The sequence below is a fragment of the Petromyzon marinus genome, chromosome 1 (assembly GCF_048934315.1).
Source record: "Petromyzon marinus isolate PM22_M1 ecotype Great Lakes invasive population chromosome 1, UKy_Petmar_22M1.pri1.0, whole genome shotgun sequence".
In the NCBI taxonomy this organism is placed as follows: Eukaryota; Metazoa; Chordata; class Hyperoartia; order Petromyzontiformes; family Petromyzontidae; genus Petromyzon; species Petromyzon marinus.
This window is the reverse complement of record NC_133667.1, coordinates 33,153,859-33,175,177: the sequence shown is the minus strand read 5'-3', so window position 1 is coordinate 33,175,177 and position 21,319 is coordinate 33,153,859. Positions and strand designations below refer to the sequence as shown.

The 21,319-nt window shown below is 52.8% G+C and overlaps 1 protein-coding gene across 1 annotated transcript in view; it reads right to left on the bottom strand.

The window, feature by feature from the left end:
• Positions 1–687: 687 nt before the first annotated feature.
• LOC116940266 (creatine kinase U-type, mitochondrial-like) overlaps positions 688–21,319 on the bottom strand; it is a 21,609-nt gene continuing 977 nt past the window's right edge. Inside the window, exons 2-10 of the mRNA XM_032949816.2 lie at positions 19,145–19,343; positions 18,203–18,401; positions 16,804–16,899; positions 14,896–15,117; positions 13,142–13,227; positions 11,442–11,565; positions 10,671–10,805; positions 7,388–7,513; positions 688–1,799 (exon numbers count right to left, since the gene is read on the bottom strand). Coding sequence (XP_032805707.2) covers positions 1,680–1,799; positions 7,388–7,513; positions 10,671–10,805; positions 11,442–11,565; positions 13,142–13,227; positions 14,896–15,117; positions 16,804–16,899; positions 18,203–18,401; positions 19,145–19,323 — 1,287 coding nt within the window. The 5' untranslated portion in view covers positions 19,324–19,343 and the 3' untranslated portion in view covers positions 688–1,679. The remainder of the gene's footprint in view (positions 1,800–7,387; positions 7,514–10,670; positions 10,806–11,441; positions 11,566–13,141; positions 13,228–14,895; positions 15,118–16,803; positions 16,900–18,202; positions 18,402–19,144; positions 19,344–21,319) is intronic.

Sequence of the window (21,319 nt, the reverse complement as noted above, 5' to 3'; positions counted from 1 at the left end):
TAATCGTTTCTCTAGAACTCTGTTGGGGATTTAAAGGTAGTGCTGTACTTGCAAAGCGCGCCAACTGGTGCAAACGTGAACCCAGCTCACGATCGTTGGGCGTGTGACGACGCATCGACATACGTTCGAAGGTTTCTGTCGGCTCAGTCGCCATTTCAAGAGCTGGGTGGTGGGGCACGTGGTCGATTCAAAAATGTTATTCACTGTCGATTAATTGGGCCCCTTTAAATCTGAATATTTATACTGGAATCCGATGAGCTATAAAGCTCTCCGCCCCCCCCGCCCCCCCAGATGTCCAATAGGGGCGGGTCAGAACGTTACAACAAATATGGCGGACGCCCCCTAATCCTGCCTCGTGAAGGCAGGAAACCCCCAAAAAACCACACCGGATGTGATGCTGATGACCTCAAGCCCCCCCCCCCCCGCCACCCATTGCCTCCCATCCATCAGGACACGTGGAACGGATGAGACTTGTCCCAACGATTTTCATGGTATCCAACGAGTCGAGCAAATTAACCGATAAGCGTTGGAGTACCTTGAACGCTTAGTGATAAGAGTTGTGCGTTTCTAAATGTATTTGCTCTAGTTATTGTATAATTGCCTCGGGTGGAGGGTGAAAATGCGTACTTGGTGTAAGGAAGTGTCCCCGAAGAAGTGAGACGACGTCACCCAAGCCGATGTCTGGTGTTTACGTTAATGGTGTTTTATTAAGATCACGCTTTACAGTCGTGATAAGTAAGTTCGTTGCAAATGTTCACATTTTTTTTCAGGGGGTGTTATAAGTTCGAAACGGACATGCTTGAGTGCAGCAGAGCCCCGTTGTTTACGAACGCCGATACACACCACCACCGTCACCGATATAATACAATACTTGTACAATAATGCCATTGAAGGGTTTAGACGTAGCATCCAAGTACACACGGGGTGTGGACGGGATCGTGAGAGGTGGGGACGGTGCAAATTTGGGCCACTGCACGAATTCACTTCGCCGAAGCCCGACAACAAAGGAAGAGACGACATCGTCTGCAGCTGTGCATCGCGTGTCGAATGTGGAGGGGCACCTGCCCAGCTCCTTAACGAATGACACAACAACACACACGTACACAAACCCCCCCACACCCACCATGGCTGTACGAATCACCAATGGAGGTTCACATCACAGCGGACTTTCTCCGTGAATCATATTTTAGTCTTGTGTCCGGGTCGCTCGTAGATTCGCAATTAGGTGGCACGGGACCAGCAGCCACATCCGTAGCGAGATGTATACTGGATGTGGTGTGCATATATTTGTTGGAGTGGGGAGGGTCACTGACCCAGCCTAAAATGAAGCCCTGGTTCACGTACTTTCATTGTGCCTCTGTACGGATCCGCTATCAATGTGTTTCGACATCGTTACCAGCGCGGTCCAAAATAAGTCGTAACAATTCACCCGTTTAAAACTAAAATGACCTTTACTCGTCTTACTATAGGCGATTATGCCGCAGCCAGGCCGCTTCTAAACAACGAGACGCCGCTTCCGCTGTGGAAGCCCTGCTGCAGGAAAGAACATCGGGACTCTGCTGATGATGATGATGGTGGTGATGCTGCTCTTTCTCCTGCGTCGACGGAGCTTGGAGGCGGCGGACGCTGTGGGGACGTCGAAGTTGTTCCCGGGGTGGGGGTGGGGGGGAGACCCCCCTCTACTTGGCGGGGGTGCTCAGGAGCGGAGGGGGTACGCGGATGTCCTGACCCCGCTCCAGCCGCTTCTCGCATTCGATGAGATAGTTGACGCCATCCACCACCATCTGCACGAGCTCCACCTGCGGGCGAGAAGGTCGGCGAATGTCACCCGTGATAGAGGGAATATCGCGCAAATAAAAAAATGTTGTGTCCTTAAACCCGCCACCACCCGACACGGCCAACTCGTGAGGTTCGTCACGTAAACAACACGTGCCAATTCGTTGCCAGGTACGGCACACCCGGTTGTGCGTTGGAGAGTAAACCCACTGCAGCGTTTACAATCTGAGAACCGTGACGTTTCGCCGATCTGTCTGGCGCCTGATGATGCTAGTTGTAATTACTGGCGAAACGTACTCGAATTGCCAATGTGGGTTTAGTCTCCAACGCACTGGTGCCTGGTCTGTGTCTCTTTGTCTTTGGCCTGCGTGTTGCTTTGTCTGATCTGTGCGTCTCCACGGATCTCTTAAAGAAGCTATAACACACCTGATGACGATTGCTTGTGTTGCAGTCGAAACATCGTGAGAATTTAATTGTTTTATATTTTTATTTTATTGTTTCCCTTCTACGTGACTTTACCGAAAGAACCAAGAATGCCGTTTAATTAAGGATTGTACCAACGAAAAATATGAGCCCGCCCCCATTTTCAATAAGAGATCACCTCCCACCTCGACCCCCCCCCCCCCCCCCATATGCTAAAGCTGAAGGGCTAAGCCACCGTTTTAAACTCTCATCGCCAAGTTAATAGACGTCAGTACTGTACAACATTCGACACTGGCGGCACCGCGGCCTTTCACCGTCACACCGGCGGCCGGAGCGCTCGTTCCGAATCCACGGTCGACACAAGCAGACGAGGGTGGCATCGGCACCACTCACTCTGTTTCGCGTTTTGTTTAAAGTTTGTTTAACATTGACTGTGTCGTATCGCCCCCCCCCCCCCCCCCCCCAGAGTGTTTGCATGACCCCACTTAAAACAAGGTCCCGTCGCAGGGCTATGGGGCAGGCCTGCACTGGCTTGTCAATAATGTCACTGCAAATAATTCCAGGGAAAGACTCCAGACCCCCCTTTTTATTTTCAGGTTGATTTCCCAACTTCTTCCTTTGTTTTGAACTTATGTATTGTACGTTGAACTTATTTCGCACCGTACGTAGCCGACCGCGCTAATCGGAGGTGCGGGGGAAGGACGGCAAAATAAAACACCAAAAAATATCAGTTCTGAAGAAATGAGCTTTCAATCTCGGTGATGATTTAAAAGTGCGTAGCTCCCAGCGGCTTCCTAATATCGGAAGGGAGAGCGTTCCAGACGGCCTCGGAAGCGCATCTGAAAGCACCACGCCATGCGGTGGCCGTCTTTTCTTCGATGACTATCCAAAAGTGTCCTGTATAGTGTAGTGTATAATGTAGCGTACAGCGTGCTGTATATAGCATCTGAAAGCGCGCGAAGCAGTGACCGCCTTGGCTCGATGGGCAGCCAAAAGCCGCCGCTGCGTGCGAGGATAACCAGAGTTTGCGCGAGGATGGTTTATGCTCCATGATGTGAATGTTGCGAACAAATAACCACGTCTTGCCACGCGTGCCTATCTTGTGAGCACCACTGCGTGAACCGTGGCCTGTCCACGTGTGCGTTGTCGCTCCAAGCCCCCACCCCCTGTCTACATGCATAAGACGTCTCCATGAATTGGCCGTGTCGGGTGGAGAAGGGATTACGACATACGCACAGATACTTTACTCACCCGGGGATCTGACCCACATATACATTTTACAAACGTAATATTCGTTGGTCGTGAAAGCCTTCGGTGTTTAAAAAAAAAATACATCTGAGCAAATGTGACAGTGATTGAAAGGCAGAGTGGTGATACCAGAGATCGACGAACTGTGGACCGGATTTTTCTGTTGCGATGGAGGGGGGTGGTGGGTGGGGGGGTGTTTCTGGCCATGAACAGGCTTGGCCACATATAAGAATAGGGTTTCACCCTGTCTGGCAATAAAACAGTTGTGTTAAGATGTTAAAACACCAACCAGAAGTCTTTTGCAAGGAATCGTATCTGTCAGTTTGACACGTAGGCTTTCGCGACCAGTATTATTCATAAAAAAAGTTTTTGGGTGAGATCGTGTTATTTATAAATGTGTCGTGAACCTCCACCACCCGTTCGTGCAGGCCGACGTCATCATTGTTGAACCCCATCAGGTTTCGAGATCAGAGGCGGGGGTGTATGCATTTATGTAATAGATCAGTAAACAGCCACTTACCATGTGACTCACCTTAAGGAATTGCAATGTGTTGTTGTGTATTACGTAATAATAAGTTTCCAAGCTGCGCTGAGTCTGTAGCTATCACAGGGGTTGAAATAATTTGAATTCTCAATTTCGATTGATTCTCTAACTAATCTTGGCCAGTAATATCATTAGTTCTGCATAACACTTCAACGTTATGACAATAAATTGAATGTCCTTGTTGGCAAACATGTTCTGCCACTTTCTGACAGCTGTGTTTGGGATAATTTAATGTTCCTTTGGTGTTCTTTTAGTCTTACGCTAATGTTACGTTTTATCTGTCCAATATACGGGCTATTCTTTCATTAACTCCCGAGATATATTATGGATTTGAATTGTTTTGATAATCTGATCATTTTCATCGATATTGTTGTTCGATCTTGATTTGGCATTCAATGCTCTGTTAATTTTGAGCATTATTTTAGCCATTCAGTCTTAGTGCTTCTTTAACATGTTTAATCTCTTTGCTTAGACTTTCACCATCTGGCCACTGTCTTTACCCGATGTATGAGAGTCCTGATGGGGTTCAACAACGATGACGTCATTCTGCTGCACTATTTCAGACCGGAAGCAGGTGGATGGCTTCACTATTCTGGCAAATCGCCCGAAGATGCTGGATGTAATTTCCAGCGAAACGTCGTACTCAAATTGTAAATGTTGTGGATTCACTCTTCAACACACCGGTGGGCTAAAGTAGTCAACTATTTGTCTTTTGTCAACGTGACACATTGTTTACTGATTGGCCGTGTCGGGTGGTGGAGGGTTGCAACATTTATAAATAACGCAATCTTACCCAAAAACATTTTTTTTATGAAATCACATCTGTATTAACCACATATACTTGTGGTGAACGTGCAAACAAAAAAAGAAATGGTCTGATAGTATATGGCATTGTCTTTGAAACTGACTGGTCCAAGCCAGAGCCTAGTCTCAAACAGTGTTAGACCAGAGGACCGCAAAAGGCGAACAGCACAAAGACAATGCCACTATCAGGACATTTGAGAGCTCGGGGTGAGTAGCTACATCACGGGACCTCCCTTGCCAGTATTTACTACTGTAATGAGCCAAGAATGTCTGTGTGTCCCGCGCGTGACGTCACTCCACGTCGGCCAGCCCCCCTCATTAATAATCATGAACAGGTGACGTCCTCCACATGGACCCCCCCCCCCCCCGTAATAATAATTAGTGGGTGACGTCACTCCACATGGGGGGGCGAGGCGCCTCCTCCCCCCCCCCCTCCTCGGCGTCAACTCACAACCCTCACTACAAAACCAGAACCCTCACGTCATCACGTGATCTCCGTAACGCTGTTGAGACATCAAAGTAAAAAGGACGTCATGATGAACAATCGATTATAGCCTTAAAATGAAATAGCTCTGTGTCACCGCGCCCTTACAAATTGCACACGAATTGATGCAATAAATATATCACGTCACTGTCTGCTTTTCGCTTGCAAGTTTCAGATTTACTGCAATACACCACCCGTCCTTGGATGGGAAAAAGGCGAGTCAAAATATAATGTTTTACCCTTTATGGCAATAAAACAGTTGTGTTAAGATGTTAAAACACCAAACAGAAACCTTTGAAAGGAATCATGTCTGCATTAACCACACATATTTGCTGTGTTTTTTGTTTGCATGTTCTCCAAAGGTACGCCCGGCCGCCTTTGTCTCCCTAGTGACGATGTTTACACCGCACCAGGTACTCATTTGAGGCTGAGTCAACCTAGGGGAGGCCCGGGACCGGTTCGGATAATCGTCACCGGTGTTGGCCGGGTCGCCGGGTTCGTAGCGCAGCATAGTGCTCACCGCTCCCCCACAATAAGTCCAACACGCACACGCACACACAGGCCTGGGACACACACACAGGCTTGGGACACACACACACAGGCTTGGGACACACACACGCACACACACAGGCCTGGGACACACACGCACAAGCCCTACGGACTGGCTACAGCGCAGTCGTCCGTAGGGCAAATGCCCGGGTGGGGCCGCTCCATTCCGAGGACCGGTGGGCCGCTCTGTGTGGGGGGAATTGCAAATGTGGTAAGAGTAAAAATAAAAAAATAAATCTATTTTATTACCTCGAATGCGTTACGTTCCATTGCTTACTTACCCTCTCAGTTTGGCATTAAATCTCCAACATATTCGGCAGCCCCCCCCCCCCCCCCCCAGTTCATTTTTGGACCCCAGCCCCCCCAAAATGTGCCCAATGAGGATGGCACACGGCAATCTGGGTGCGCGCTGTGTTTACAAAACAATTCCCGAGGCCGGTGTTTAGCGCCTAGTCCGCCGTCGCTGCGCGTACACCACGGGGCCCGTGCAGTTCTCCCCTGGGAGCAAGCCCGGCACAAGCGAGCAAGCGAGCAACATCGTGATGATGTCGCGAGACACGAGGCGCCACCCCCCCAACCCCGAGCAACATCGTGATGATGTCGCGAGACACGAGGCGCCACCCCCCCAACCCCGAGCAACATCGTGATGATGTCGCGAGACACGAGGCGCCCCCCCCCCCAACCCCGAGCAACATCGTGATGATGTCGCGAGACACGAGGCGCCACCCCCCCAACCCCGAGCAACATCGTGATGATGTCGCGAGACACGAGGCGCCACCCCCCCAACCCCGAGCAACATCGTGATGATGTCGCGAGACACGAGGCGCCACCCCCCCAACCCCGAGCAACATCGTGATGATGTCGCGAGACACGAGGCGCCCCCCCCCCAATCCCGAGCAACATCGTGATGATGTCGCGAGACACGAGCCCCCCCCCAACCCCGAGCAACATCGTGATGATGTCGCGAGACACGAGGCGCCACCCCCCCAATCCCGAGCAACATCGTGATGATGTCGCGAGACACGAGGCGCTCCCCGCCCCCGCAAACCCCAGCCCGGTTTGTCGTGACACCGCGTGGGAGGTGGCGACTCTCGCATCGACCACTAGAGGGCGACGCGAGTTCATTGTCGAGCAGAGACGTCGAGGAGGCGCCCACCACGTGGCGCGCCACGAGGTGGCGGTAGAGTCCCGACTCGTGCACGATCTGTGCCTGCTGTGTGGGGCTACAGCGGTTGTGCGGGTCTTCGTTGCGAGGCCCGCTGGCCACTGACAAGAGTGAAAACACCGCCACCGCAGCAGCAGCAGCATCATCATCGTGCTGCTGTCAAACCCCCAGTGGTGGTGACACGTGGTGCGGCAGGTCTCACACACACACACACTGACGATGTCTTATCGGCGAAAGTGACTCCGCCCCCAACCCCCCCCCCCCCCCCTCTGAAAATGACTGAAGAGTCGCTGCTATAGAGTTACAATAAAAAGTGGGGGAGGAAGGCGGTGGGGGGTTACTTGGGGACATGGAGGTGATGGGCACGGGAGGGGGGGGGGGGGCAGGGGCTCACCTCGGACTTGCCGAGCCGATCGAGGTTGGAGATGTCAAAAGTGTCGCCCACGGCGGCCGTGTCCACCCCGCCCGTGCCGCGCTTCTGCAGACGCAGATTGAGCAGCACTTGACCGAAGCGGCGGTCCTGGGGACAGCGGAAGACATCACAGGGAGCGCCTTGATTATTATGTTGGGGGGGGGGGGGAGTGTTGTTTGTGTACCGTTCTATGACCACCGATCGTACGAGTGTCTGTCTGTATCATATCACCAATTTGACACCGCACGTAATGTACGTGTGTGTACGTTGAATTTCTTTCGCGCCGTACGTAAGCCAAGCGCGCTCATCGGAGGTGCGGGGGAAGGACAACAAACTGTGGGTCTCTGTGTGAGTCTATGGGTCTGTGTGAGCTTATGGGTCTCTGTGTGAGTCTATGAGTCTTTGTGTGAGTCTATGGGTCTCTGTGTGAGTCTATGGGTCTCTGTGTGAGTCTATGGGTCTGTGTGAGCTTATGGGTCTCTGTGTGAGTCTATGAGTCTCTGTGTGAGTCTATGGGTCTCTGTGTGAGTCTATGGGTCTATGTGTGAGTCTATGGGTCTCTGTGTGAGTCTATGGGTCTCTGTGTGAGTCTGAGTCTAAGGGTCTCTGCGTGAGTCTATGGGTCTCTGTGTGAGTCTATGGGTCTCTGTTTGAGTCTAAGGGTCTCTGTGTGAGTCTAAGGGTCTCTGTGTGAGTCTATGGGTCTCTGTGTGAGTCGATAAGTATCTGTGTGAGTCTATGGGTCTCTGTGTGAGTCTATGGGTCTCTGTGTGAGTCTATGTGTCTCTGTGTGAGTCTATGGGTCTCTGTGTGAGTCTATGGGTCTCCGTGTGAGTTTATGGGTCTCCCTGTGAGTCTGTGGGTCTCTGTGAGTTTATGGGTCTCTGTGTGAGTCTATGGGTCTCTGTGAGTTTATGGGTCTCTGTGAGTTTATGGGTCTCTGTGTGAGTCTATGGGTGAGTCTATGGGTCTCTGTGAGTTTATGTGTGTACGTATGTTGAACTTCTTTTGCACCGTACGTAGCCAACTGTGCTAATTGGAAAGCGCGGGGAAATGACAACAGCTAAAACACAAAAAAGCAGTTCTAAAGAAATGAGTTTTTCAACCTAGATTTAAAAGAATGCGCTCGAATTTGCAAGCTCGGCAGTATGTAGTGGCAGTCTTGTTGTTGTTGTTGTTTGTGGAGATATTGCAGCAGTTGCTTGCGGCTTGCAGTGATGACGATGATGATGATGATGCAATGATCTGAGCCTGCATCTTGTCTCCGAGTCGAGCTAACGTCGTTCTGATTGCCTCTGGTTGCGGTTTGAATCGAGGGCTGGTGACACGAGCAGTGGTTGCAGAATGACTCCACGTGATTTACGTTTTTGTTATTAAAATATTCGAGCAAGAAAATGCCAGGAAATGAAAAATCTCATTTGGAAGAGTGTCAGGTGTTGTCAATTGAGGTGTATCAATTAAGGTGTGTCAATTGTTATGTTTAGTTTGCTGTCCTTCCCCCGCACCTCCGATTTGGACGGTTGGTTACGTACGGTATAAAAGAAGTTCAACATACGTACATACAAACGTGCAATGGCACGCGTGCAAGCATGTTGCATCTGTAACTTACACATCATGATGACTGTGATGATGATGATGAGTTATGATGGATTCAGTGCTCTGACGATGATGATGATCTTGATCCAGCGACATGTCTGTGAGCTGCCTTCAGGACTTCTCCATCGTGCACGTGCATGATTGAGACGATAACTATCGGAGCTACCCTCAGCTTAAATCACCTTTGGAGGCTCAAGTCTACCTCCGTGGGGGTTTTTTCTTTTTTAACGAAGTCGTTTTTTGTCTGAGCCGGAACCAATCATTCTCATTGCATACGAGAGAGCAGCGCTGAAGCAGATGTGACCCCCACTTTGGAATATGCGAAGCGGGGCCTTGAAGTTGAAACCCCTCGAGTGCAGAGGCGATTCTGTTTACACGCTGCATCGAGAAACCGCGAGAGATGGCGACGGCTTGGAAAGGAGGCCTCCTTCATCCAGCAGTGGAGAGATCACGGCCGGAGAGGAGCTTTAACCCTCACCCTGACACCAAAGCCAAATCCTAGCACCACCCGTAAACCACGATGAACACACCAATACTTATCCTCACCTCCAACCCGAACCCATCCCTAATCCCCTTGCTACCCAGAGCACCAATCCCATCCCAAACCCAAACCCGAACCCATCCCTCATCCCTTTGCTATCCAGAGCACCAACCACATCCCTAATCCCCTTGCTACCCAGAGCACCAATCCCATCCCAAACCCAAACCCGAACCCATCCCTCATCCCTTTGCTATCCAGAGCACCAACCACATCCCTAATCCCCTTGCTACCCCGAGCACCAATCCCATCCCTAACCCGAACTCATACCTCATCCCTTTGCTATCCAGAGCACCAATCCCATCCCTAACCCAAACCCGAACCCATCCCTCATCCCTTTGCTATCCAGAGCACCAACCCCATCCCTAATCCCCATGCTACCCCGAGCACCAATCCCATCCCTAACCCAAACCCGAACCCATCCCTCATCCCTTTGCTATCCAGAGCACCAACCCCATCCCTAATCCCCTTGCTACCCCGAGCACCAAACCTCGGTCTTGATACCAACACCTTGCGTCAACCCACACCCTGACCCTGGAGCCCAACCCGAACTTTAACCCCGAGCCCCAACCCTAACCGTAGCACCAACCCCCAGCCTCGGCACTAACACCTAACACCTGACCCTGAAGCAGTGACCGTGGTAGCTACGTTACCATCAGCTCGGGGGGCGTGCGGCAATCGGTCAGGTGGGGCCCCAATCTTTGATTTTTGGCTCGCACGGTCGCACCGAGGCGATTGTGTTGATCGCGGCTCCTCTTGCCCTCATCACATCGTCATCACGCTCACGGTCTCGAACGCTTAACGCTGGAGGGGCGCCTCGTCTTCGCAAAATGCAGCAGCCGCTTAACAGCCCCGGAGTACTTATTTGCAAGATAACGTTACCGCTCTGATTAAATTAAAACGTGGAACGGTTGTTAAAGCATTTTCATAAAAAAAAGAATTAAACCGCGTTTTGAACAAGTGCATGTTCTTCTATACTATCGAACACATCTCTCATGGTGATTGTCAATGGGGGGGGCCTTCAACTCGTAGCTCTGGCCACCCGGGGGTGGGGGGGGGGGGGCAGGGTGGAAGTCAAGGCACCCCTCCCCCACGCTCGTTCCGCCACTGCCCTGAAGTCCAACCCCTAACCTTGGCGAGGAGGGGCAGTCGGACGTGGACGCCGGCCCGCAGTCCCGTGCCCAGGTTGGAGGGGCAGGTGAGCACGTAGCCCAGGTGCTTGTTCCACATGAACTCCCAGCCACGCTCCTGGATCAGTCGCTCCACCTTCAAAGACAACAACAAGAAAATAAAGTCCCCGTTGTAGGCTTAGCAGACTGTCGGTGCAAGTGCCGTTAGCGAGCACCTATAGAAGGCCGGCACGGCACACGAGGGAGTGGGTGGCCAACACCACGCCCGGCCGCCTTTGTCTCCCCAGTGGCGATGTTTATACGCCGCACTCAGCCTCACACGTTTACTCATTTGTTTACTCGTTTGAGGCTGAGTCGACCTACGGGAGCCCCAGCACCGGTTCAGATAATCGTCACTGGTGTTGGCCGTAAGCGGGATTCGAACTCGGGTGGCCGGGTTCGCAGCGCAGCGCGCTAACCGCTACACTACCGCTCCCCACGCACAGACACACACACACACACACACGCGTGCACACACAGACACACGCACACACACACGCGTGCACGCACAGACAGACACACACACACGCGTGCGCGCACAGACACACGCACATACGCGCGTGCACGCACAGACACACACACACGCATGCCCGCACAGACACACGCACACACACACGTGCACGCACAGACACACACATACACGCGTGCACACACAGACAGACACACACACGCGTGCGCGCACAGGCACACGCACACACGCGCGTGCACGCACAGGCACGGATGCCCCCCTCACCTCCTTAACCCCACGGCAGAAGCGCTCGAACACTCGCTTCATGTTGCCTCCCTTCTCCATCGAGATGAGCCGCGTGTGGTCCTCCTCGTTGATCCACACGAGGAAGTTCTTCTCGTTGTTGTGCCTGCCACCACATCGTCATCGTCGTCACCATCGTCGTCACCATCGTCATCATCATCGCTGTCACCATCATCGTCGTTATTATCGTCATCATCGCTGTCACCATCATCGTCGTCATCATCAACGTCGTTATCATCGTCATCATCGTCGTCGTCATCATCGTCATCATCTTCATCATCGTCGTCATCATCATCATCATCGTCGTGATCATCGTCATCATCGTCGTCATCATTGTAATCATCATCGTCGTTGTCGTCTTCATTGTCATCATAATCGTCGTCATCGTCATTGTCGTTGTCATCGTCTTCATTATCCTCGTCGTCATCATCATTGTTACCATCATCGTCTTTGTCGTCACCACCGTCATCGCCGTCATCGTCTGAACACCGTAGGGCCACGTGTGCCGGTGTCACGAGTCAACTTTGTCCAAAGTAACAAAAAAAAAAGTCACTCCCGAATCACTGAAATTGGGAAAGTCGTAGAGCAGCGATCGTCTCCCCGTCCTGCGAGAACCTCAGCAGGACCCTCTTGAACATGAGTGTCGGGGACTTGGTGAGGCTTTCCCCGGGTGAACTCGTTCAGCGATAACAACGACGACAATCGTCAGCGGTGGTGATCAGCCCTGCACCACCGCGAGTCGCATTCACATTGTGGCGACACGACCGTACAGAACGTGCACCTACATCACTTTGTGTCACTCCACTGCTGGACGAGGGCCACACCACGCCACGCAGGTCGTGGGGGTTGTTTGACCATACTTCACCGCGCTGGTCGCCCTAGATTTCTATAACCCTCTGAACAAAATTAGAACAAAAAGTTCCGGACTGTCCTCACTGAATTAGGCATTGACCGCCATCAACCGAAGACGAAGATCCCTCTTACAGCCTGCACGGACTGTTGGGGCAAGTGCTGTTAGCGAGCACCTATGAAGGCCGGCACGGCACACGAGGGGGTGGGTGGGCCAGCACCACTCCCATCCTCCTTTGTCTCCCCAGTGGCGATGTTTACACACCGCACCACGTTACTCATTTGAGGCCGAGTCGACCTAGGGAAGAGCCCAGGACCGATTCAGATAACCGTCACTGATGTTTTGGCTGTGAGTGGGAATCGAACTCGGGTCGCCTGGTTCGTTGTGCAGCGCGCTAACCACTACACTACCGCTCCCCACTACACCATCACCATCTCGCCTCGTGGTTCTTCACCCTTACTGCCTCTTTCCTTCCCAATCCTTAAACATTTATCACGTGAAAAATATAGATCGGTTTGATGAAACAAAGTAATTGTACTTATGTGCCCTGCTTAATTTGTGTGCTAGATCATTTACCTTCTAAAAAAAAATCTGGCCATGTCTCGCACCCCCAGAAAGGGCATCTCGCACCCCCAGGGGGTGCAGGGTGCACCCCAGGCTAAGAGGCATTGACCAAACCCATCTTCCACTCTCCTCCCCACACGACCAGGACAGCTCCCTCCCTCCCTCCCCTCCCTCCCCTCCCTCCCTCCCCTCCCCTTCCCTCCATCCCCTCGCTCCCTCCATCCCCTCGCTCCCTCCCTCCCCTCTCCTCCCTCCCTCTCCTGCTCACCAGATGCCGCGGGCGTCCGGCCAGTCCCGGGCCATCCCAGCCGAGGTGAGCAATGGCGACACGGGTTTGTCGAACAGGAAGTGGTCCTGCGTGAAGGAGGTGAGTGAGTGCGATAGAGGTGAGGGCACAGAGAGGGCGGTGAGGGTGAGCGGTGGGGAGGGAGGGGGGGGTCAATAGTGGAATCAGTGGTGCAACTGTATTCGTGTTTAGTTTATTGTCCTTCCCAGCGCACCTCCGATTAGCACAGTTGGCTACGTACGGTGCGAAATAAGTTCAACAATCATACATATCGAGTGTGTGGGCAGTGCAATTGCATGCGGGTCGACGAGGATCATAGGGATCCAGTGGCCGGGTTATGATACCATTTGAACGAGGTTGGGGGGGGAGGAGGCAAGAGAGAGGGTGGGGGCACAGGGGGGGGGGGGCGGGGGGGGGGGTCCGATCGAGCTACCGGAGACTTTGTCAGGGCGGTCTATGTTCAAGAACGGTCCGCGGAAGTTGCTATCACAGAACCGCTTCTGAGATCCCTTCCGTGACATGTCATCCCACCGCACACACGAGGGGGCGCTGCGCGTTCACCCGTCCACTGCTCCACACGGAAATGTCGCTTTGCAGTCGACGATTATTTTTTTCTCTCTACATTCTCAGAGCTGGAATTTACGCCATTGAAATACAACCCTTGATTTAACAAGATCTGCTTTCTTGCCACATACCTTGCCATGTGTCTATTTATTACCCTCGAAAAGTGTCATCTCGCAGGGCTGGTATCTGCCATATTAAACGGCAAAACAAAAACATCCCCAATAAATTGTGATATTTATTGTGTGTGTGTGCAGTCGTTGGCACGGTGAACGGGATGAGACCCGAGGCGCTTGAGAACTCGGTTATCCCATCGCGGTCGGCAGCGGCTGAAACCTGGAGTCGAACTCAGATTTTCAACAGTGCCGGCTAAAATTGCTCCCGAGACCCCTGACCCACGTGGGCCAAACGGCGTCGTGTCAAGGAACAGAAGAATCCATTCGGAAATCTCACAGCAGAGCGGTGCAAGCCCCTCCCCCCACCTCCACTCCGCCGTGTTAAATAACGGCCCGTGGAAGCAGACATCTCAGCACTGCTTCTGAACTCTTGTGATGTCTCAATCTAAACAATTTATATATTTTTATTTTACCAGGTAAGGCCCACTCAGCTATGTAACTATTTTTTCAGATGCGACCTTGGCCACATATGATAGCTCAACGAAATGGCTTATCGTCATCATGTGGACATTTGTAGCAGCCAAATGCTCGAAACGCGTCGTGTTGATTCTTAATGTGGGGGGGGGGGGGGGGAGGTAAAAAACGGAGGATACGCAGGAAAATCCACGCGACCGCGGTGAAAGAGACAGAGGTAGAGACACGCAAACTCAAAATATATAGCAGCAGACGTCAGGGTCGGGATTGAACCCACGACCTCCTGCATACCAGGCGAGGTAGTTCACATCGTGGCGCCCTTCACAAGCGAGGGATGGAGGGAGGGGCGGGCAGCACTTCCCCATACAGCTACAGATTAGCCGGGGAGGAGGGGAGGGGGAGGGGGAGGCCGATGCAACGAAACTAAACAATTGTTTTGTTAACCAGGTAAGACCCACTGAGCAATACTGCTCTACCTACACCCCCCATAACACCCCTCCCCGCCACCTCCCAGCCAATCAGTGAGCGGATGGCTGGGTGGGCGGGGGGGGGCTCTATTGTGACGCGTCTGCCGAAGCTCCTTACGGATATGAGCTGCTCCTGCTCGCAGTCCGTCATGCCGCAGAGGGGGTAGTAGCGGCCCTTGAGGTCGCCCTTGAGGTCCGCCAGGGCCGAGGTGACCACACGCTCCACCTCGCGCCGCTCGGCGCGCGTGCACGCGGGCGGCAGCGCGAGCCCGCGGATGCTGCGCCCGCTGCGAACGCGCGTGGACAGCACGTAGCGCTCGTCCATCACGCCGTGGGTGAGCTGGAGGGGGGTGATAGGGTGGTGTTGGGAGTGGGCGGTGGTGGGCAAGAGGAGGAGAAGAGGAGGAGAGAAGGAGTTGGGAAGGGGAGGGGCGTGTCTCTCTCTGTGTCCTCCGCGTCTCGGTGTCTCTCTCGGGTCTCTGCGTCTCGGTGGTCTCTGCATCTAGGTGTCTCTGCGTCTCGGTGTCTCTCTCAGTGTCTCTGCGTCTCGGTGTCTCTCTCAGTGTCTCTGCGTCTCGGTGTCTCTGCGTCTTCGCGTCTCGGTGTCTCTCTCAGTGTCTCTGCGTCTCGGTGTCTCTCTCAGTGTCTCTGCGTCTCGGTGTCTCTCTCAGTGTCTCAGTGTCTCTGCGTCTCGGTGTCTCTCTCAGTGTCTCAGTGTCTCTGCGTCTCTGCATCTCGGTGTCCCTCTCAGTGTCTCTGCGTCTAGGTGTCTCTGCGTCTCGGTGTCTCTCTCAGTGTCTCTGCGTCTCGGTGTCTCTCTCAGTGTCTCAGTGTCTCTGCGTCTCTGCATCTCGGTGTCCCTCTCAGTGTCTCTGCGTCTCGGTGTCTCTGCGTCTCTGCGTCTCGGTGTCTCTCTCAGTGTCTCTGCGTCTCGGTGTCTCTCTCAGTGTCTCTGCGTCTCGGTGTCTCGGTGTCTCTCTCGGTGTATCTGCGTCTCGGTGTCTCTCTCAGTGTCTCTGCGTCTCGGTGTCTCTCTCAGTGTCTCCGCGTCTCGGTGTCTCTCTCAGTGTCTCTGCGTCTCGGTGTCTCTCTCAGTGTCTCCGCGTCTCGGTGTCTCTCTCAGTGCCTCCGCGTCTCGGTGTCTCTCAGTGTCTCCGCGTCTCGGTGTCTCTCTCAGTGTCTCTGCGTCTCGGTGTCTCTTTCAGTGTCTCCGCGTCTCGGTGTCTCTCTCAGTGTCTCTGCGTCTCGGTGTCTCTCTCAGTGTCTCCGCGTCTCGGTGTCTCTCTCGGTGTCTCCGCGTCTCGGTGTCTCTCTCAGTGTCTCTGCGTCTCGGTGTCTCTCTCAGTGCCTCCGTGTCTCGGTGTCTCTCTCGGTGTCTCTGCGTCTCGGTGTCTCTCTCAGTGCCTCCGCGTCTCGGTGTCTCTCTCAGTGTCTCTGCGTCTCGGTGTCTCTCTCAGTGTCTCCGCGTCTCGGTGTCTCTCTCGGTGTCTCTGCGTCTCGGTGTCTCTCTCGGTGTCTCCGCGTCTCGGTGTCTCTCTCAGTGTCTCTGCGTCTCGGTGTCTCTCTCAGTGCCTCCGCGTCTCGGTGTCTCTCTCGGTGTCTCTGCGTCTCGGTGTCTCTCTCAGTGTCTCCGCGTCTCGGTGTCTCTCTCAGTGTCTCCGCGTCTCGGTGTCTCTCTCGGTGTCTCTGCGTCTCGGTGTCTCTCTCAGTGTCTCCGCGTCTCGGTGTCTCTCTCAGTGTCTCTGCGTCTCGGTGTCTCTCTCGGTGTCTCTGCGTCTCGGTGTCTCTCTCAGTGTCTCCGCGTCTCGGTGTCTCTCTCAGTGTCTCCGCGTCTCGGTGTCTCTCTCAGTGTCTCCGCGTCTCGGTGTCTCTCTCAGTGTCTCTGCGTCTCGGTGTCTCTCCCAGTGTCTCCGCGTCTCGGTGTCTCTCTCGGTGTCTCCGCGTCTCGGTGTCTCTCTCGGTGTCTCCGCGTCTCGGTGTCTCTCTCAGTGTCTCCGCGTCCCTCCGTGCGTCCCGGTCTCCTCACCTTGGAGTGGTCCAGGTCCGTGCTGTGCACCATCTTCCGTGGGTCGTACCCGTTGTGCCGCTCTTTGATCACGGGGTTGAAAATGTCCGCGAACACCTGCGAGACACAGCACCGGCACGGCATGCCGAGGTGGTGGCGGCGGTGTGGTGGCGGTGCGGTGTGGTGTGGTTTCGGCGTGGCGGGGTGGTGGCGGTGTGGTGTGGTGTGGTTTCGGCGTGGTCAGACGTGACGCGGTGTGTCACGGGACAAGGTGCGTGGGTAGGAGTGAGTGGTGCAGCTATCGAGTGCACGCAAACGAGGATCAAAGGGTCCAGTGGCCGGGTTACGATAAATTTGGACGTGGCAGAGGGGGGGAGGGGCAGGGGAAGAGGGTGGGGGTGCACAGGGGGGGGGAGGTTTCCGATCGAGCAACCAATGACAAATAATCCATTGAGACGGAAACTCTCTCAGTGTCTCTGCGTCTCTGTGTCTCAGTGTCTCTCTCAATGTCTCTGTTGAAGAACGGCCCGTGGAAGTTGATATCCCAGAACGGTGATATTTTGCAATGACGATAATCGTTTTTGCACGTTCATACAGCGATCGCCAAAACATGTCGTCAAAACTCGAAGCTCCTCGCATCGCATCATCTGAACAAATTCAGAGGGGACCCCCAAGTGGCAGCTGTCCCTGTGCGGTACAATGTGACTCCTCGGCGCCAGCTTGCAAGTGGGCATTGTCAGTGGCGTAGTAACTACATTGTCAGTGGTGTAGTAACTACATTATCAGTGGTGTAGTAACTACATTATCAGTGGTGTAGTAACTACATTGTCAGTGGTGTAGTAACTACATTATCAGTGGTGTAGTCACTACATTATCAGTGGCGTAGTAACTACATTATCAGTGGTGTAGTAACTACATTATCAGTGTAGTAACTACATTATCAGTGGTGTAGTCACTACATTATCAGTGGTGTAGCAACTACATTATCAGTGGCGTAGTGACTACATTATCAGTGGTGTAGCAACTACATTATCAGTGTAGTAACTACATTATCAGTGGTGTAGCAACTACATTATCAGTGGCGTAGTGACTACATTATTATCATCTCAGGGGATACGGCAATCGGTCAGGTGGGGACCCCTCAATATTCCCATCCGTTTGATTTCATTAAAATAAAAGCGCAAATTAAATGAAGGCATTTTTCATCTATTTTTTTTTACTTTGAACCGCGTTTTAGAATAAGATCTCGTTCTTTGACACCGTCGAAAACACATCTCTCATGGTAGCTTTGGCCACTGGGGGGGGGGGGGGAGGGGGGGGAGCAGGGGGATGCAAGGCACCCCCTCCTGCCCCCCTGCCCCCCCCCCCACTTCTCGTGAAGCTACCGAGTGTGCTACGAGGCGCAGCAACAGCACGGCACCTCATAGGACTCCTCGTCTCCCGCCACCATGCCCACGGTCTTGATGAAGGGGTGGCCGGCGTTGTCCACGCCGGTCTGGATGCACTGGTCCAGGGTGAATCCGCCGGGAGTGGCTTTGTCGTAGAGGTGCGCGTAGACCGCCGGCGTGAGGCTACTCGCCATGCAGTTGTTGTGCTTGCGCAGGTCCGGGTACTCGGCACTGTGGAGAGCGGCCGCCACCGTCAGCCGTCGTCAGCCGTCGTCGCCGTCACCGTCGTCGTCGTCACCGTCGTAAACATCGTCGGCCGTCACGATCATCGTCGCCGTCACGATCATCGTCGCCGTCGTCGTCATCGTCACCGTCATGATCATCATCAGCATCATCACCGTCATAAATCATCGTCACCATCGTGATCACCATCATCATCATCACCACCGTCATCATCGTCATTGTCATCATCGTCATCATAACCGTCATAAATCATCGTCACCGTCGTGATCACCATCATCATCATCACCGTCATCATCGTCATTGTCATCATCGTCATCATAACCGTCATAATCATCGTCGCCATCAGCAGCACTTGAAATAGCCATCAAGACCACCATCATCACTATCATCATCATTATCGCACTGTGGATAGTGATCAACACCATCATCGTCACCATCACCATCGTCATCATCATCATCATTAGAACTGCGTACGGCGATTAACACCATCACTATCATCATCACCACGATCATCATCATCAGCACTGAGAATAGTGATCAACACAATCATCACTGTTATCATCAGCAGCAACACTGTAAACAGCTATCAACACAATCATCACCATCATCAGGAGCAGCACTCCAACCAGCTATCGACACCATCATCAATTTCACCATCATCATCACGATCAGCATCATCGCCGTCGTCACCGCCATCACCACCAATCCGTCCCACCGCCCCATGCTCTCGCCTGGCCGGGTAGAAGCGCCTCCCCGTGTTCATCGCCGCTCCGACCCAGTTCGAGTCCCGGTTGAGCGCCAATCCCGACGCCACGATCCCGGCCCCCGCCGCGGCCCCAGCATGAGGCCCCCTCGGCCCCCCAACATCGCGCGGATGAAGCTGCTTCGCGCGGATGAAGCTGCTTGCCATTGCCCCGGCTCCCCAATTTTCTGGGGGGGGGGGGGGGGGCAGAGGAGATACCATGTAGTCGGCCACGGTCTCCATCAAATCAGAATATTGATGCATCCCGGAGGAATCCGATGAGCTCTCGAAGCTCTTTGTTTCCCCCACAGGTGTCCAGTCAGGGGTCGGGTCAGAACGTGACAACGACATGAGCTGCACACAGCACGGCAATAACCCCGCTTTACGTCGGGGATGCGTTCCTGGACGGTGCGACGACGAATATCGAAACGACGTCAGCGAGAAGCGATTTACAGGGCTGGTTGTAGTAGTGGTAGTGGGTGGTGGTGGTGGAGGCTGAGAGGCGACGATGGCGTCAGCGACGTGAGTGCGGGGTCGGGACGACGCACAATCCGGTAGCGGTGTTCATAATAAAGTGACGACGTGTTTGCGAAACGACGTCACTCGTGGTATCGCGGTTCAAATGCGCCCAGATATAATCTTGGGAGGTGGATTGGCGGCGCAGTGGTCAGCGCACTGCTATACTAATTCGGCCTTCGGAGATTAGATTCCCGGGCACCGCTAACGTCCGTGGCGAGTGAAATCGGAATCAGCCGTGGGGTTTATCCCCCTCCAGGCCTCCCCCACTACACAAAGAACCGCACTGACCAGCGTGGTGAAGTATGGTCAAACAACCGCCATAGGCGACCAACACGGCGTGGGGAGGTCATCATCTAGCCGTGTACAGGTTCCACTCGCGCTACGTGGTAGTCGTAGCAGGTAGTAGTAGTAGATGTAGTAGTAGTAGGTGTAGTAGTAGTAGGTGTAGTAGTAGTAGATGTAGTAGTAGATGTAGTAGTAGATGTAGTAGTAGTAGATGTAGTAGTAGGTGTAGATGTAGTAGTAGTAGGTGTAGTAGTAGTAGATGTAGTAGTAGTAGATGTAGTAGTAGATGTAGTAGTAGATGTATAGATGTAGTAGTAGTAGGTGTAGCAGTAAGTGTGGTGGTAGATGTAGTAGTAGTAGATGTAGTAGTAGTAGATGTAGTAGTAGTAGATGTAGTAGTAGTAGTGTAGTAGTAGTAGTAGTAGATGATGTAGTAGTAGGTGTAGCAGTAAGTGTGGTGGTAGATGTAGTAGTAGATGTAGTAGTAAGTGTGGTGGTAGATGTAGTAGTAGATGTAGTAGTAGATGTAGCAGTAAGTGTGGTGGTAGATGTAGTAGTAGTAGTAGATGTAGTAGTAGATGTAGCAGTAAGTGAGGTAGTAGATGTAGTAGTAGATGTAGTAGTAGTGGTAGTAGTAGTAGATGTAATAGTAGTAGATGTAGTAGATGTAGTAGATGTAGTAGTGGTACATGTAGTAGTAGATGTGTAGTAGATGTAGTAGTAAGTGTGGTAGTAGATGTAGTAATATATGTAGTAGTAGATGTGGTAGTGGTACATGTAGTAGTAGTAGTAAATGTAGTAGTAGATGTAGTAGTAGTAGATGTAATAGTAGTAGATGTAGTCGTAGATGCGTTCCCAAAAAATGGGCGCACAAAGCGAGTGGCGCACACAGTACACACACAATGCACACAGTACACACACAATGCACACAGTACACACACAATGCACACAGTACACACACAGCGCACACAGTACACACACAATGCACACAGTACACACACAATGCACACAGTACACACACAGCGCACACAGTACACACACAGCGCACACAGTACACACACAGCGCACACAGTACACACACAGCGCACACAGTACACACACAATGCACACAGTACACACACAGCGCACACAGTACACACACAGCGCACACAGTACACACACAGCGCACACAGTACACACACAATGCACACAGTACACACACAATGCACACAGTACACACACAATGCACACAGTACACACACAATGCACACAGTACACACACACAGGGTTATCCTACGTCCGACCGCACAGCTGCACCTGAGTGAGTTCAAACTGCATGCGTTCAGGCACGCAAACCGAGAAACGTTGTGGCCGGCTTGTG